The sequence below is a fragment of the Anas platyrhynchos genome, chromosome 2 (genome assembly GCF_047663525.1).
Source record: "Anas platyrhynchos isolate ZD024472 breed Pekin duck chromosome 2, IASCAAS_PekinDuck_T2T, whole genome shotgun sequence".
In the NCBI taxonomy this organism is placed as follows: domain Eukaryota; kingdom Metazoa; phylum Chordata; class Aves; order Anseriformes; family Anatidae; genus Anas; species Anas platyrhynchos.
The window spans coordinates 145,594,766-145,613,850 of record NC_092588.1 but is presented as its reverse complement, the minus strand read 5'-3'; the positions used below and the strand labels follow the sequence as shown (position 1 = coordinate 145,613,850).

General features: G+C 38.9%; 1 protein-coding gene across 6 annotated transcripts in view; it reads left to right on the top strand.

The window, feature by feature from the left end:
• The first annotated feature begins 591 nt into the window (after positions 1–591).
• The window catches only part of CUL2 (cullin 2), a 46,391-nt gene continuing 27,897 nt past the window's right edge, over positions 592–19,085 (top strand). For 2 of the 6 annotated variants that reach the window (XM_072033807.1, XM_027450502.3), the window contains exons 1-5: positions 592–747; positions 3,360–3,498; positions 6,733–6,835; positions 8,662–8,756; positions 17,188–17,293. In XM_072033807.1, the coding sequence (XP_071889908.1) occupies positions 3,380–3,498; positions 6,733–6,835; positions 8,662–8,756; positions 17,188–17,293 (423 nt within the window). In that variant the 5' untranslated portion in view covers positions 592–747; positions 3,360–3,379. Of the gene's footprint in view, positions 748–786; positions 997–3,359; positions 3,499–6,732; positions 6,836–8,661; positions 8,757–17,187; positions 17,294–19,085 lie in introns of those variants that run through there. The other 4 variants (XM_072033806.1, XM_027450500.3, XM_038174748.2 and 1 more) reach the window with 2 other exon arrangements.

The following is a 19,085-nucleotide window of genomic DNA, read 5'->3' as shown; positions in this document are numbered from 1 at the left end:
GGAGAAATTGGAATTATAAATGTATTGTATCTTGAGCGTTGCATGAACTGTGTTAGCAATTGCTATGCTGAATTTCGTATTTTTTCCTTCTTCCATAGCACTGTTTGATGTGTTTTGTTGTTGTTTCTTATTGTCTTCCTATTCTTCACATTCATGAACTTCCTGAGGAAAAAAAAAAAAAAAGAAACAAAATCAAACCCTCAAAACTTATAGTGAGCTATTTCTAAGCATTTCTGGACATGGATGCATTTTAGAAAGGAAAAAAAGCGTTTTGTGTGACGTAATGGTAACTCATGAACACGAAACTAAGGGAAAATATTAAGGAGAACATACTGTCTGAAGGAGTTACTAGTCATTTGTGAGCTGGTAATTGCTAAGGGATCTCTTAAGGCCACAAAAGGGATCAGATTTATTAAAGAGAAGGAATACAGATGTATTAAAGAGAAGAGGGTGGATGTTTAGTAACGTCAGGATCGGGCTCAGGACCGCTGCCCGCCCATCCCCACACAGCGCCCCAGCCCCATGGCGGCCCCGGCGCATGCGCAGCGCGGGCACCGTCGCCCATGGAGGCTCCCCCCACGGCCCATGCGCGGCGCGGGGCCTTGCGGCCCGCCGTGCTTGCCGTAGGGCGGCCCGTACCAATCGCCTCCCCTCGGGCGGGGGGGGGGAGGCGCGGCCGGAAAGCCTCGGTGTACCGGGAGCCGCTGCCCGCCGCTTGTCCTACCGGCGGCGGAGCGAGCCGAGAGGGTAATGGCAACAGAGGGCGGTGGGCGAAGCGGGTGAGGCGGCGGCGGGAGGGAGGCGAGCGGAGGCAGCGGGGCCGCGCCTCACCCCCGGCCCCGTCAGTGGGGGCGGCCGGCGGCGGGGCGGGGCGGGGCGCGAGCGGCTGGGTAATGGCAGCGCCGTGAGGACGGGGCGCGGGGCAGGGGCCGCGGCCGCGCGGCGGGGAGCGGGGGCGGCGGGGGGGCGCGCGCGGCGCGTGCTCGCGGCCGCCAGGTAAAGGCCGCGCCGGGCGCGCCCCCGCCGCGCTGAGGGGACGGGGACGGGGACGGAGCCGCGGCGCGGGGCCGGGGGGTGGCGGTGGGGCCGGGCCGCGGGAGGGAACCGGGCCCCCCCCCCTCCCGTGGGGGTCCCGGGGCAGCGCCCCCGGCTCGGGGGGGCCCCGCTGGGCGCTCCCCGGGCAGGGCCCTGAGGGGAGGGAGCGGCGGGGCCCGGCCCCGCCTGGTTTCGGTTTGGGGCGGGTGCCCGGGGGGTTGGGGTTGGGGTGGGGAGCTTGGGCTGCTGGCACCCAAAATCCTGGTGTTGTACGGAAAAAATTAGGCCAAATTGGTTGATTTGTTCATAAAGGTTCGGTTCGTGTTGGTTTAGAAGTTATAAGGGGTTACCAAGCTCTGCACGAAGCTGTTTAACCCCTCAGTGCTTCCCTGCTTACACCTTACGTGTTCAGCTGACGGTAAATACAGTGGTGCTGGTCCCGGGCCCTGTACTGAAGGGAAGAATTTTTCCTCAGCCTTCCTTCCTCCCCTCGGTTTTGCTCATCTCTAAAGGAGTGCCTGGTTATTTGGAGATACCAGGAGTGTCTTCTAGAGCCTGTAACATGTAACACTCAATTAAGTGTAACTTCATTAACACAGCTGCTTCTTGGGGTTCTTACAAGTTTTATGGGCCATGACAACAGCTTCTTGGCATCATCTGAAAATATCCTTGCATTTCCAGGAGACAAACATTAAAGCTTTTAGAAAAAGACTTTTTTTTTTCTCCTAGAAGAGAGCTTTGAAGTGGGTTGCTTCTACTGAAGTTCATGTTTCTTTGACACATGCATCAGTTTGTGTTTTTCAGTTTACCTTTGGTGGATATCTGTTTATTTTGTCAATTCTCATTGATTTTGTTGCGTAATGCATTCCAACCCATATATGGCAGTAGGAGAAGGCTTTTTTTTTTTAATTATCCAAAGCAGTAATATCCATGTTGCAAATATACCAACCTACATGTTGCTATTGAACTGAAAAGTGCATCCTAGAATCATTAGGGTTGGAAGAGACCTTCAAGATCATCTGGTCCAACCATCGTTTACTAATTTTTATTTTTTCTGCTGGAAAAAAAATCCTGTTCATAAAGCCCAGGATAATACCACTTCCTTGGTGTTATTTGCTACTCAGTTTCTTTATGAAATCAAAGCAAATGTGGGTAGTAAATTGATTGCACTTCAAATGGAAGTTGTTGTGTTGCAGGGTTTGGGAATCGGCCTTCTGAGGTTCCTGAGTTTACAGCAGTTAAGGAGCTTGGTTAACCAGTCAGGGTGATGTTTTGCAGATACAAGGTGTAGAAGTTGCGTTTGACGTGATTCTTATTTTCTTTAAACTGAGAAGCTGCATATTCTGCAGTTTGAAAATTGTTGTGTGCCTGAGAAAAATACAAAGGCAGTAGGGTTAGGGGAATAAGTTGGTCGGATAACCACCTTTTCAATATATTATTTGGTTCTTCCCCTTATAGACAACATGTCTGTAAGGGGAAGGCTTTTCATGCTAAAAGTCTGTCACTATTTTTTTTTCCTTCTGACCGTGAAAATGTGGGAATCAAGTGAGAAGTCACCTGCCTATCTAAATAAAATGAGAATAGGAATCTTATTCCTGTTCTTTATCTCATGATGCCATCCTTCTGAGCAGGATCTGGACTCACTGTGTGTGTGGAATGTCACATCAGCTCCTTGCTGGGTTGGGTGCATGGGACAGAGGCAAATGGGAACATGGAAGAGGCCTTCACAGTTTTTTGTCTTTCTCAGGATATCTTTTCTGAATTCTATTACTCTTCTCCTGGTTCTATTGCAGTAGTTTATTTTTTTGTTTGTTTCAATAAATCTCCAAGTATTTTTACATGAATTTGTTAACATGGCTTCTATATTTTCAATCCATGTTGTATTTGAAGGAGTTTGCTGTTTGTCCTGCTGCATAGTGCAATAAGCTGCACGAGCTGTGCTTACTGCTCTGTGTTGTTTTCTTGTCATCTTGATCAAAGCTTTTGGGTTTTGTGGCTTTTCAAATATAACACCAACAAATGTTTCATGAAAGCTTGAGGTGAACATTGGCTACAAGCAGACAACAGTAATTTCAGATAAACTGCTAATCTGGTGAGCGCGTTTCTGCTCAAAGTTCTCTCAGCTACTGAGAAGCTGAAGCAGTCTGTGAGTAAAAGTGACCAAAAACCTGCAGAAAAGTCAGTTTCTTCATGTGGCGCTGTTGAATGGGTACCTCTGTAAAGTGATGAACTTTGAGGCATGGTGTAGTTAGATAAACTGGTAAAAAATCAAATTAAATGTATTTATTGTGCAACGTTGCCTGATGTGTTTAATTTTTCTACAGATTAACACTAAAGCCCCACGATGTCCCTGAAACCACGAGTAGTTGACTTTGATGAAACATGGAACAAACTTCTAACAACAATTAAAGCTGTTGTTATGTTGGATTATGTTGAAAGAGCGACGTGGAACGACCGCTTCTCGTATCCTTTAAGTGACAGTCCTGGTAGGGTTGTGTGATGTGGCTAGCACGGAGCATGCCTGCGCTGTGTAACAGTTTCAGGGGTCTTGATCAGAAGTGCCTTTTCAGGTAGTGCCTGATGTTAAGCTCAGTGGAGACTGAGCTTTTGCTCGTTTTTACCATCAATATTTAGCTTGTGCTGTAGTTGTTCACAAAAGTACGTGTGTCAGTTTCCCCTATTGTGATAATGATTTTCTCTTACATGTTTAAGTGTGTGTGTTGTGAGGGGACCATCTAAGACAGAGAATTCATCTCTAAACTTTGTTGGCAATGGAGCTGAGGTTGGTTTTGGTTTGTTTAAACATGTCTCCATCTTCTTTGTGCTGTTAAACATTTCTGTAGCCAGGGTTTATAGAACAGCCTTCTTTTCTGCCACTGTTATTAGCTCCCTGGTCCTGAACAGTTAAGAGTGATTATTTTCGACAGATTTCTAGCTGTGATCATACAGGCTTACAGTTCACGTTATAACTGCACAAGTGATATTGTTGTAGTGAAAGGCTTGCATTTTATGTGTAAAACAGGCTTGTAATAAGATCTGTGTTTCAGTGAACTTTTGCAGAAGTAAAGCTGTGCCCTGTGTCTGCGCATTCATTACCCTTGTCAGTAGGGTGAATAATGAGAGAATTTTTGGAGGCTCAGAGCTGCTCCCCGGCAATCTGACTGAGTTGGATTTGATTATAAGGTGGAAGAATGGTTTAGACTTGTTTATCAGTTTTTTAAAATTCTGCTGGGTGGAAAAGGAAGCTTCCAAGAAGACTCTTAGGTAGAAGTTATTACAGCATGACCTTGTTCTTTGTGCAGGAGCTGGGCTCTAAAGCCTCTTCTCTTTCTGAATGTGTTCCTATTTCTTAGACTTGCTTTTCCATTTGCCTGTGACTTTGAGTCTGTGTATGTAAATATATAAATCCGTAGTTGCTCATAGGCCACGTAGAATATGGTTGTGCAGTTGTATGGTGCAATAATCTTTAAGTGGCTCTTTCATTTTAAAACTTTTAATTAATTTCTGGGGGCATGACTCCTCACCTTGTCTTTGAGTCAAGTTCAAATAACACCAAAACATTGGTGACTTTTTTTCGTTAATTAGGTGTGCACTGCCATGCTTACAGATAGTGCTGTAGTAATTCTTCCTAAGCAGATTTTAAGAACCACATGTTTCAGTCTTTAACGAATTGTTAACTTTTGTAGTGTAGAACTTTAACCATTTTAACAAGGACACCCAAAGTGGATTTTAAATTCAGAATAGCTGAATGAGATGTTGGATTGATTCCTCTTGTCATACTTCTCCACTTATAACTTCTTATGTAGAGACCTTGTACACAGGTCTGCTGTTTGATCCTCTTTTTGGGATTTACTTCAGTTGATTGAGCATCAGGAGGCGAACACTTAAGAACAGCAGACTCAGGAAGCAGTCTGGGAAGAATCATTTGGCAAGTAATTCTCTGAGAGATGACAGTAAGGCAGGCATTGTTAAATTCCTGGGAAGGTGACACTGTTAGTGCCGAATTCGGCACAGTCAGGAGCCTTTTGGAGTATTCTCCATGGCTGACTGACCTGAGGGGCTGGTGTGATCTGTAACTTCCAACCTTAAATGCAGGTTGGTACTTCTGCTGCATTAACCAAGCCGTATGTTTTAACATAAACTGTTGACCAAGTTGAGAACAGCTCAGTGAAACTGGTAGCTCTTCTGTACAGCTAGTGTGGAAGATTTTTCTTGGGTTTTAAATGTGTTTTTTTTTTTTTTATCTGAAATATTAATAATTTTTAAATGCCAAGTCTTCCTACAACGTCTCTTGTTCTGTGATAGCTCTTTACTCTCTGCCAAATTTAATTTGAGTAGAGTGTTTCTAAAGATCTAGAGGGATTGTAAAATTGGTGTATGTATCTGACCTCTTCATAGACCTGACTTAAAAATGGGTGAGGAAACGTTGGTTGTTTACTCTATTCGTCTTGCTGCTTGATAAGCATAATGAAGAGATGACCAATAGCTTTGCACAACGTGTTAATCCAGGCTGTTCTATTGATTATAGCACCAGATGATCAGCGTACTCCCTCTGTAGTTGCAACAATGACATAAAGAATGAGCTACAGCAAAGGAATGTGATTTCAGTCTGCAGCACTGTTCTCAGAAGTGATTGCTTTCTCTTATGTGCTGCTTGAGACAGCTGAGGTCAGGCGTGGTACACAGGCTAGCAGTACTTTAGGCCTGAGAAGCTTTGCAATGTGCAGATTCATCTTCTAGAACTAATTCTTGCATCATTGCTTTCCCAAAACTCAAATATAGTGTTTTCTTTATAACTGTGATAGTAATTTTATTGTTAAACATAGCTCATCTTTAAACTTAGCTAATACCTGGAAATGCTAGAACAATGAACTGAGAGCCCTGCTCTGTAAGGGTTAAAGAATCTTCTGGAAAAGATCACTTGAAAGACCATATGTCACTGTATTTAAACTGTGAGTCATCTCCAGCCACCTTTGACCTTCAGATCTCCTCAGCGGTTCTCTGTGGAAACAAGTGATTCTGGAGATGTTTCATTGTCCAGTAAATAAGTGACAGTTACATCTCTCCACTTGAGATACTATTTACAAGAATTTGGTTACTATGAACACCCAATACAATTTTAAGAGTTCGCTTCTAACTGTTCCGTTGGCTAGGGTGTGTTCTTTAAGTTAAGACGCTGATCAAGTTGAGTAGGGAGTGGTAGTTTATAACTTTGATAACTGTACTTTGATAACTGCTGTCTAACAGTTGGACTTTTTTGGGCAGGTAGAACGTCAGGATCTTCCTGTAATTGTCTTGGTGTTTTTTCAGCTGTAGAACTGATTGTTCCACCAACCACACTGGCTGCAGATACAGAAGTATTTCAGATGAATGTTGATTTTCACTTTCAGATAATCATATTTATCTGTAGATGATAAATAAGCGGTAGAAGCCACGTCAGTGTGGAGCTGATAGAAGTTCCAGGATCAGAGCCCTAATGTTCCCTCAGCTTCCACTAATTAAAACAGAGATATTGATAATTGAAGCTGAAAACTTGCTCTTTGCAAATCAGGGATTACAGAAACTTCAGAAAAAGATCAATTTAATCCCCAAAACAAAAAAAACTCTAAAACGTGGGTGGGTAGTTTATGTGACCTTTAAATTTTGTTGTTGAGTTTTCATACTTCAAGCAGATACAAGCCTTGACTCCTAACCCAGAGACATTTATGCTCTGTGTGTGGCCTATCCTGAACCTCTTGGAGAGAGACTTTATACTGAGACTAAAATTTTTTTGGAAAATCATGTACGCCATTTGCACAAGGTAACCTATGCAGTTAATGATGTGTGTGTGGTTATTGTTTGTCCTTTTTTCACTTCAGGGTGGGGTTTTGTTTTGTTCATGTGAAGTTGTGCATATTTTCTGAGGTAAAATCAGAGGTGTCAGTGTTCTGGAGCCAGAGTATACATCTACGAGAGAGACAGATGTCTGGATACATCACAGACTTACTTTTCAAGCCAAGAGTGAATGCATAAAATTTGTAATACATATGTTTGTTCTTCTCTGTTCACTGCTTGTAATCGAATGAGTTACAGAAATGTCTTAATTTCCAGAATGTGTTACAGTTTGTCATTAGCCTTCCCTTCAGTTAAAAACTGCTGTAGCGTTATGAGAGCCAACTGTGTATACTCGATGAAGGAAAAATGCTTGAGAGGGGAGGTGGTAATGGCAAATTATTTATTATGACATATAACAGTACTCCTATACCACTATAGCTGTAAATTAACATACATCATACCTGATGACACACAAATGCAACAGAATTGTGATTTATCAATGCATGAACAATATCTCCTTGTACATTAGTAAAAAAAAAAGAAGTAAACTAGATGTCTGTTTGTCTTTGGTGAAGGACATAAATATAATATATACATATGTAATCCCTATAGGGAGTGAAGAATTGCAAGTTCTGGACAGTATTGCTGAGCGGTTTATTGATGTTTGTTTGATCTTAAGTACCTGTATGTTGTATGTTTGACTGCATAGGCTAGACATCTTAATAGGTCAGTCCACTGGTTGCAGGGAGGCTACCTCTGATGCTTTGGCAGACTAAGTCAGTTCACAAAACTGGCAGGTAACTCAGTCACAAAGTTGTTTCTCGGTTATTTAGTGAGCTGAACGAGCTCACTTAGGGCAGTCAGGCACAGCAGAAGCTGTGGGAAGGAGTGGAAAGCATACATCCAGTTCTTAAACTGGCTATCCATCATTTGTCTTTGAAATAATTTTTCAAAATCTTTATGAAATTCATACTACAGAGGAAAGCACTCTTGATTTGATCTGGTCTACTGGCTTTCCTCTTTTACATTGTTTTGGAACAGGCTTTGTTGTTCCTTGAGAAAGTTTTAAATTGCAGTCTCTGGAGTTAAATTCCTAGGATCTTGTCTGCCTCCACAAATCATACTAATTTGTTTAAATCTAAATTGTTAAACTATATTCTTTTGAAATATTAATATATTTTGAGAACTTTAGTATGCCAGCAACTTCTTAGATGATAAATGGCTGATGTTCCAAAGAATTTGGGCCTAGCTTTACAGAACTTAAGCCGTGTTTAAGTTTGTATGTACCTGTGCTTTGTTAAAGTTGTTTTATTCCAGCATTATTGGTGATTATGAGGGTTTTTCAAATGAGTAATGCATACTGATTTTAAATAGTTACAGTGAGTGAGGCAACTCCTCCAGTGTGCATGTGGCTGCATGAGTTTAAAATTAGTTCATGTCAGTGGAGAAGTAGTTATGTGAGTTATCCACCAGCATATGCTGAGAATATGAACAGTCCTTGTTCAAGCCCGTGCTTTTGTAAGGACAGATAGAAAATTAAAGTATTATACAGATTGTCCTTGTAAAACACAAAATAAAACAACTTTGGCTGTTGTAGTTGACATATCAAAACTTCTACGTAACATTTGGTAGTTTTCAGATCATTGCAAAAATGTTGTTTTCACCGTTATTGAAGCTTAGGTGTGGTCTTAGTTTTGCATCTGGGGTTGTTCCAAAGCAGTAATCCTGTTATGACTTTCAATTTATACTGTTTTCTTACTAACTTTACCTGTGTGTGTGTGCACATATGTGCACACCTGTCTTCCTTCACAGAGAGTTCTGGAATCTGAAGAACAAGTACTGGTTATGTACCACAGATACTGGGAAGAGTATAGCAAAGGAGCAGACTATATGGACTGCTTATACAGGTAAGTTTTGCAAATGAGTTGTTAAACTTCTGAGATTATTACTGGGATCTACATATTAAACTGAAGAATGTTTAAAGACAGCAAGAGGTATATGTGCCCCAGGTGAGTTTTGTACAAAATGTAGTTATAGCAGCAGAACTTAAGAAAACAGGAATAATGCTCCAACAGGTTTTTCTGTGCACTGCTCCTTACCACTGAAGTAATTATCCAAAATGATTCCTATAATTCTGTCATCACTAGCATAGCCTACTTTAGTTGTTTCTGATGTTCCAGTGCCAAATTTGTCAGTGCTAACCAGCCCTGTAGTGAAGCAGCTTGTAATACTAGGTAGTTTTCTACATGATGGCATTGTCCTGTTGAACAATTTCAAACCTTGTCATTTCAAACCTTGGCCGTGTACCTTGGCAAAAACAGGCTCTCCTAGAAGGAAGAGGTATTTCTCACAAGGCTATGTGCTGTTGGGGTCTTTTCAGGTGGATGTGAAGGCTTCAGGTCTTAGAGGCAATGGAAATTTTTCTTTATTCCTTACAGAGAATTTCAGAAGCTAGTAGACTTTATACAGGCAATAAATTTCACTTTTTTTTAGTAAATTATAGCCAAGTCTGCAAATAAAAATACAACTGCTCCCTGTTATTTTTGTACTTTTGATGTTGCCTGAATTGTGAGTGTTCTTTGCTACTAGTGATAGCTTAAGCATGTAAAACTGGCTCCTGCATGAACTGACAGAATTGTAACTATATTGAGATGTTTTGAGATATTCTACGACTTAAATTTTAGTTCCGGTCTGGCTGCAGTTTGAACATACTAGTGTCCATTATGGTTGTGATACCCAGCAAGTAAATGTAACTTACAAGGTACTGCTAATACTGTGTTTTGTAACATTAGACAAGGTGATGTAAGGATTTACAAAGAGCTTCAAGACCTTTACCACTGCTTGAGCAGAATTGTTTGTCACCTTGAAGAATCCATTAAATGACCTCTAGCAGACTGGGAATGGATGTGCTGGAGTCTGTCCTAGGCTTGCAGACTTCAGTTCCGTAACACATTGCTGACCTAATGGGAGGTTTGATAAAGGGGGGAAAAAGTCCCATTTATTGTGTAGGAATCTCATTGATTCTGCTTTGTGTAACAGTTTTTCTGAACTCCTGAGTGCTTCTGGTCCTAAACCAACAAATTAAAATACTTTTCTAGCAGTGTGCACTTGTTTTTACATTTTTTTTAAAACTTGTCTTATTTTTAAACAACCCAGGACTTGTTTTTCTGTAACAGTTACTGTGCACACACTTACCTGTAAGTATATATAAGGTCAGTAACTGCGCAGTGATATTCAGTGAATCCAAACTTTTAAACTGTGAAGTTAATTTCACGTCAGCTCTGTTCATTCTAACTCTTCGGACTTTGCAAATAGTGTTTTGATCCAGAAAAATTACTTAACATCAGACATTCTGTTGGAAATAATTTTACCCTAAAGTTTAGTGGAGTTCTTTTGTATCTTCTTTCCTTCTTCTGAGATTGAGTTTTGTCATGTAGCATCTTTGAAAAGTCTTTAAAGGTATGACTTTATCTTCTATAATAAAACACCTTGTAATGGGAACTGAAAGACACTCTTAAGTGAAGGCAAGAACTAATTCAGTGCTTGATTAGTAGAATCATAATAGCTTGCATGCATTGGAAGCACTTGATTAAGTGTTATGTCACTCTTTCATTTTCCAAGAAAATGTTTTCGCTGGAAATACCTTTGAAGACCACAAATAGATATTCTGTTTTTATAAACTAGTTGAAGTTGTTTTCTTGTGTTCCTGCTCCCAAGAAGGTAGTATAAGGTAGTCAACTTCAGTTTTATCCCAGGATCTAATTTATATAATTCTTTCAGGAATTAAAAATAATAGATCTTTGAAGTTTATAATATTCTTTTATTAAAATTTGAATTCAATTTGAAAATTCAAATCCCACATGCTTGACTTAACACAAGATGATAAAACTGATGGAATAAGGAGTACTTGATGTTGACTAAACTGTAGGGTTTGTTATTATCAGCAGATTAACAATAGACAAAAGCAGTGCTAGTCATTGGGACTTCCCTGTGTCGTGCTACTGTAACTGTTTTCACAGGTAATTGTACAAATTCTGTTTCATGTATCATTATTTCAAACAACAGAGGGGGTTTCATACCCAGCAAATTGAATTTAATTTAAATGGTTGTTTGCTTTTTTAAAATAATTTTTAAATTTGCTCATAATTAAGCATAAAAGAACACAATACAGTTTTTGCTTTGTTCCATGTTGTCTTTTTTGTAACACTTGTTACAAAATATGAATGAATATACCAGCATATTCATCTGAAGTAATTTTCAGATCTTGAGCCTTATCTAGATATTTTTCTCATTTTACATGAGACATCTTGCACACAATTCAAACTGACATTAGTTCCAGTCCTCTTCTCTTGTTTTTTAAGTGTTAAGAAGCTGCTGTTCTTAGACTTGCCTTCTTGCTTACTAAATATGTAACTTAATTAATACAGGAAAGATTTGAACAAACAGTAAGTCCTTTCAGCTTTTCAAACCTAACTTGAACAATATTTTTCTATTGAGATTTCAACTGAAAGGACTGCCTTCATTTTAAGCTATAGCATTTTGTAGCCTTTGGAAGTTTACTTCCACGTCAGGTATGTATTAATGATCTCATCGTGTTGTTACAACTGTTGGAGTCACAACACTTTTATTATCTGCAGTGCTTTGTCATGTCGAAATGGCTTTCATTTATTAGGTAATGCTCAAATTGTGATTAGATGACTTAACCCTGTTTTACAGGTCTGCAGACCAGTGAATAGTTCATCTGTGAATCAGAACAGATATGATTATGAAAATTTCCAGTGCTACGAACTTGTATATACGTATTGCTAGATATGTTAAAGCATCCTGCTTGTATAAAGCAGAGTGGTTCTGCTGCTTTTAGTGTAACTCTGGTGAACAATGCTTTTACTGAAACATGTAATGGTGACTTTTCCTTTAAAAAAAAACAACAACACAACAACAAAACACCTAGGTCTTAAAGGAACTTCTGAAGGTCATCCAGTTCAACCTTATGTTTGGAGTAGGACTAACTTCAAAGTTACTCTAGGTTGCTTAAGGCTTTTGTTGAGTTGAATTCTGAGCTCCTTCAGGGACAGATTTTGCAACTTTCTGTTCAGCATACTTAATTACTCTCATTCTAAGAAAATTTTCCATGTCTGGTGTGCATTGTTTCTTGTCTTTCCTCTGTGCTCCTCAGAGAAGAGTTTATCTTCAACTTTGGTATGTCTTGTGCTTGGGAAGTGGTGGTGTCACTGTCCCTGGGGGTTTTTAAGGAGAGGTTGGACGTGGTACTTAGGGATGGGATGTGGTTTAGTGGGTGATATTGGTGGTAGGCTGGTGGTTGGACCAGATGATCTCAGAGGGCTTTTCCAACCTCAGTGATTCTATTTCACTGAGCTTTCTCTGGGCTCCCACTTGTAAACCTCTGTTGTATTTGGGTACTTGAACTAATATTCCAGGTGTGCTCTGGATAGTGCTGATGAAACAGTGGCATCCCTCCTCTTGCTGACATAGCAAAGGAAGTGGTTAATTGTCAACGCTGCAATGGCAATTTGCTGACTTAGTGCCCACCCACAAGCAGTGCTGTCTGCAGCTGGTCCCCAGGTGGATTTAGCACCAGTGACCCCTGCCTTTCCAGTCTGACAAGTCACTCGCCTTGTAGTCCATGATCCAGCCCTTTCCTGCTTGGTTACAAGGATACTATCAAAGACTTTGTGGAAGGCCACACCAATGGTAAATGAAATCATCTGCTCTCCCCTCATCCACAGTCCCACTTCATCCTATTCCAAGTTACTCAGGCATGATTTGCAGTTGGTAAATCAGTGCTAGCTGTTCCCAGTCGCTTTCTTATCTTGTAACTAGAAATGACTTTCAAGTGTTCTCTGCCATTTTACCAGGGACTGAGGTGTGACTTTGGTGGCGTTTCCCAGATGCTTCTGCCTTTTTTTTTTTAATCATTAAGTGTCCTCTGGTTGTCATAGACTTTCAGACATGATATAGTGTGGCCTTGCAGTGGTGTTCCCTAGCTCCCTCAGGATGGTTCTGTACACCCCCTATCACAGACTTAGTCACATCCAACTTCTGTTTTTTAAGACCCCAGTTTGATGCTGTATTGCATTTCCAGCTCAAGAGGTAAAACCTCCTTAAGGATTGAGTGCAAGTAACCCTTTCTTTTATATATATAAGTTCAAATAATTTATTTTTAAGATTTTACTGTTTATTCTGTCACCTGTAGTAGGTATTTTTGGTGTTTTTTTTTTTTTTGACAGTTCTGTCGTGTTACTGAAAAGCTTTTAAAAAAGCCCTTTTCCTTGGGAAAGAGTGTGTAAAGACTTCTTGAAGTGTCTTGTGGACTTTGGAATAATTTGTTTAGAGAACCCTTCCCCACTTTTTTGTTTTGTTGTTGACTGGGATGATGGTCCAGATAAAAAATCTTGGAGATTTTGCCTTTTTCAAAAGGCAGAAATATTAAGGAACAAATTATTTAGTTTTAAGCGTAAGTGCGTATGAAAGCATATTCAAATCATCAAAAGCATTAATAAGATTGCTACTTGCTGTTGTACAGTAATCTACCCCTTTGTAATTTTGCTATGCACTTAGTAAATGTATATGCCTATATGTTCAGTAGCTTGCAAAGAAGTGTATTTGTTAAATAAATAAATAATTCTTTTGAAAACTATCTATAATAATTAGGATTAATGAGTTATGGTTTTATTTGCTTCCTATGGCTCAGAACAGTGGATGGTATTGTCATGTAGGCTCTTTATCCTTTTATCCATGAGCACTTGCAACAATCTGTGAAAACTGTTCACATTGTTGCACTTCTGATGCAAATTTCTTAAAGCAATTTTCTCAGCACTTGGTTGAGTTTATTTCTGTATGCTGTCCTGCTGAGCTCATGTGCTATTTTGAGGATCAGTATAGAAAACAATTCTTTAAGTAGCTCTTTGTCTCATTTGCCAGTTATGTGTGAAAACTTGGATTGGTGCTTTAAACTGAAAATGGAGAGATCTAGCTAGAACTCTTTTTTATAACTTTTTTTCTCTCACATTTAGAGGAACAATTGACAATTGGTCATAAATAGCGTTTCATTGTCAATTAACGTGTTTTTCCTTGTACAGATTTTACTTATTTTGCACCCTAGAGGATGCTGCTAAAGTTTAAAATATGTAATATTTAAGTGGGGACAAGTTTGGATAAAAAAATTCCATTACTCAAAAGTTTCTTCTGTATGTTTGGAGAGCTTTCAGGGGAAGAAATAGCCTGAATAGGAGGGGTTCACAGTTTTTGCTTAAAGAAGTATGGTACTTCTAGAAATGTCCTGTTTTGTGGTGTCCTGTCATGGGTGGACAAAGATGTAATGAAGGTAAAGTTTTTTTGACTTAGGATGGAGAACAGAAAATTGCAAGGAGTTGTCTTGAGACAGGTACAGTCTCGGGTTTCTTATATTCAGGCTAAATTTCACAACATCTATTTTGCCAATGCTAATATTTGTTTCTTATCCAGGAGTGTGCAATGCAAATCATTAAACCCACGTAACATGTTTAAAGAAAAAAATATATATGCTCTACTAATCCTGACAAGGCTTTGCAATGTCTGTATCCTCAAGGACATTGCATGTTATTGTGATTTGGAAACATTGATTTGGGAATGTGGTCGCTGTATTTAGAACAGGGATCTCTGGATAGATTGGTGCCCTTGGTTGATCTAAAAATACCAAATAAGTGGAAGTTACCATGTAACCTGGCAATCTGTCCCAGTAATTAGCTACCCTTCTAATTATTAATGTTTGCAGTGTAATTTTTTTGGCTAAAATTCTTCAAGAAAGACTTATCTGCTGAATTATCAGGAGCCTTTTATCTGAAAAATTTTCCCCAAAAAATATGCATGTATGTACCAGCCACTTTTGTGCCGTTAACTGGTAATTCAGGTGGAACACTGGCTTTTAGTATTCCACTGTCAAATAGGTGATGGTTTTAAGTGAGTCCTGTAATGCTCTTCCAAATGTTTTAACCTTTTTCTGAAGTGAAACTTCAGAGGGTGTGTTTTGAGGTTTGGGTACCAAAAAGTGTATTGCCTCACTAACACTGTGAAAGGAAACGAACCTTAAAGTTTTTTTTTTTTTCCTCATTAGATAGCATAGCATAAGCCTGCATAGGTGTACTCCCAAATAATTGGGCCTGAGCTGTGTGGTAAGGTACTCCAGATTTTTACCTGGAAGTTGTATCACAATACAACTTTCAATACAAAGAAAGAGTCTGTAACAATACAAAGTAAGAGTAACAATAGAATAACAACAAGGGTAACAAAGAGTAATTTGTAACAATACAAAGTAAGAGTCTGTGGGTATTTTCTGCTATTATCAATTCCTACCCAGTCCTTGTCTCCAAAATAAGTTACTGATGAACCTCATGGGTTGTTTTTTACAAGTAAGAAATGTGGATTAAGTATTTTGAGTAGTTATTCAAGGTGAAAAATGGCTTATCACTTCAGTGGAGAGGATGATGTGAGATTATACTGTTTACACATCTTTTTTCATATGTTTGCTTGTGCTGGGAGCTGATGGTGAGATAAGTGGAAGGGAAATAGGGGCAAGTTTGTTCTCAGTATTTCTGAGCTCTTCTTGAAGGAGTGGTTCTGCCTGTCTCCTTCTCTTTGTTGAATCAGATAGGCCTGCAAAGAAGTACCTGATCTCGGTTAAACTCGTGTATTTACTTGTGGTTATGCTAGTTTTAAGTTTAATCAGTTGCCTGGTCTGAGATAGTTGAGAAGGCATGTGCTGTGAATAGGGAGAGTATAGGACTTTTTCCTTCCAAGCTAGCTAAAAAAAAAAAAAAAGTAGTATGGTACCTGCTGACATCTCAGAGCTACTAGACAGATCTGATATTTGAAGTTTTCTTAGTTATCTCGTTTAAGCATGAATGTAACAAACAGTATAAGTGTAGTTATGACAGACGGTATTAGAAAATTCTTCACGGTTCTCTGCAAGAGAGAGAGAGTGGTTCAATTTGAAAAAGTTACTGTATTTCTTTAAGGAATATTGGCAAGTTGGATGTTTTATCAGGTCATGTGCAAAAGCCATTTTCCGTTCTTTCAAAAACTATACATATGATAATAAATACAGAATCCTAAAATAAAAATTAATTTTAAAAGGCATTTGTAACATTTATTCTTTATAACCGTTCACAAGGTTAATTTATGCACATTCTTCTCTTCTCTTTAAAATTTGTGGTACAGCTATTTGCTAGTTGCAGTTACCATGATCTGAGTAAGGGATGTTACCTAACAAATTGACCGTGTTAAAATTGACATTATTTTTGGATTGCTTCCCAGAAAAAAAATCAAAATACTGAAGAGTATTTCTGTAGCACATGTATCTATGGCAAGTGAATGTGCATGAGTCTTAATCTTTGAGTTGTCCATGCAGTCCTGCTATAAGAAGGATTTAATCTCAAAATGACAGGCATTTTTTCTCAGCAGATTTTGTTGCTGAGTACTACTAGAAGGGCCATTTAGATTCCCCTAAAGTGCTTTGAGTTCACCTTTGTCAACAAAACAGTTTGAGTTCAGCACACATGTTGAGAACATGATTTTGAATACTAGCAGGAAAACAAATGCAAATTAAATTAATTTAGCTTGTCAGTCTTTTATTCTAGACTATAGTTCATTGTACATTGTCCCAAGTGTTGTCTTGGCTGAGGCAATGGAGTTTTCAATAATTCAGTGTAACTTTCAAGTGGTTCTTATAATCACTGATTTTTAGGAGATAGCTTTTATCATTATAAACATTCCCCTTTGGGATGCTGAAGATAGCCAGGATTGCGTAAACCAAGTTTTTTTCCAAAGTAGAAAATGTATTCTCAATTTAAACAGATTATGATGTCTGTGGAGTAGTAAAAATAATAATTGCATAAATTGTTGTACCTGAAATACAGTGAAACAGGTGGTGGTTTAGACTGAAAGCAATGCAAAGTAATAAGCTGAATAGTTAGAAAACACATAAAAGGGGGGTAGGGTGACGGCAAAAAAAAAAAAAAAAAAAAAAATGATGCTTGGGAACTTTTTTCTTCACTTTCCGTGGATTCTTATACAAGTATATTGCATGCCAAGAAAATGCTGACAAAGATCTATCAGACTAATATTTCAATTACTGCCACAGTACTGCTTTAACATGATGTAAGGTGCTTCAATATTCAAGTCATCTGTATTTTAAGAACTTTCTACAGATAACCACTTTTAACCAGTATCATTGCTATCTTTTATGATGTGGAAGACATCCCAGAATTCCAAATGTATTTTTAAAAACTAATAGCTCATTTTTTTTTCCATATTTTGATTAGAATTTGTTTATTTGTACAGGTACCTCAATACACAGTTTATTAAGAAGAACAAATTGACAGAAGCTGATCTTCAGTATGGCTATGGAGGGGTGGATATGAACGAACCATTGATGGAAATAGGAGAGGTAGGTATCTACAAATATCAACTGCATTCAGCTGCCTACAGGTGCAGCTTGGCCCTTTCAAATTTTGACTTTTCTGTGTCACAGAATCTGAATAGTTGATTAAAGTTGAAGATATAAATATTGAATCCTATGGAAAATGAGATTACAGTTGCAAAGTTGAAATATATATATATACATACACACGTAATGATCTTTATGGTGGAGGGCGGAAAGCAAATGTAAAGATTGTTGCAGAACTTCAAAGTGTTATCTCTTCTTGAGGAAAAAACAAATTGTTTTTTTCATGTGACACTACTATCTAGAAAATACTTTGAAGAGGTGATACTTTGGTTTGGGGAAATCTTTGAAATACAACTTTTAGGCTTATCTTTCGTGTTGTCGCAAAGTGTTACAGCTTTTTTGAGAGTAGAGCCTTCAGCAATACTGTACATCTTATTTTCCAGTGCAGGCTCTCTTGTGCTTCAGTTGTAACAGTTCAGATTTTGGAAGAAGAAGTAGGCCTTCTGTGCACTTAACTATCATGTAGGGAGGTCTTATCTATTAAAAAAAAAAAAGGGGGGGGGGAATAAACACAAGTGTGTTGATAACTACAGTTGGCTTATGTAAGTTGGAGAGTTTGAGGCTCATTTTTAGTTATCTGTAAAATGAAAAAAAAAAGTCAATAGTATGTTTGGAGATACCACCACCCTGTGCAATTCAGCTTTGCAGAAGTGAAGTGTACTTTGTTTCTGTCACTTCACAGCTACTGTTGCAGTCGAGGAGCCCTGAAATAAAAGAAAGTAAACTGAAAATTTCCCAGTATATAATCTTTCAGATTTTTCACAGCAGAATATTTTTGTATGTCTTTAGGAAGACTGAAAACACCACTTGAGTATGAATTGGAACAAAAACACAATCCAGAATACAGTTGAATAGAAACTTTTAATTTTGAATATTTTTTTTGTGTATCTGTTTGCTTTGCTTCTGTAACACAATGCTAGCTGGGGAATTGTTCTACTCTATTAACACTCAAAGTGTGTTTTTTTTTTTTCCTTTCCTTTCCTCTCTACATTTATGATTTTTCTCTAAAAAGGAAGCAAATACTTCTTCCTTTCTTGACTTGGAAAACTAGAAAGCTTTTATTTTTTTTTCTAATGTCAGAACTGGACCTGCAAGTTTTACTATTCTTCTAGCTGTTAGATTTCATTATTTTGAGTAGATCTCTTCTATCTTAGTTAAAAGCGGAGAGAATGTGCTGCATGAGGAAGCATCTTCTATCCTGATGAAGATGACATTGCCAGTTGAAGTTGCTAATTCTTTGACAGATTGGGGGTGGGCTGGAAAAAATACCATCAATATGAGACGCTTTAAATCAAGGCAGTTTAGAAAAGGAAATTCTTCTCTGATCTACCTGTACTGTCACCTGGGTTTTCTAATCAGTGTCATCTGTAAGAGCCTCTCAGAGCTTGGGAGAGCGTGATTCTGTGCTGTTTGTGCGGACTTCAAAATGCACTATGCATTTTTCATTATCTCCATGGGCTGAGATTTAACTGACTCCTCCACAATTGTTGGAGGTAGTCCTTAGCTCTGTGCAAATGACTACTTTAGTTCAGCTGCTTTTGGGACTGGGAATAGTTCTGGGCTATTCTGAGCTCCCTGGGGCTGGGAATTTGTGCACTGCTCCATTCTGAAGTATCAACCAAAGGATGGTAGTAGCAATTTTGCATTTTGTCCATAGCTCTCTGCCCTAGGATATGTTTACCAAAGAAGAATAAACAGCAGATATTTCAGCTTCTGAGTGTCCAGTTTTCCT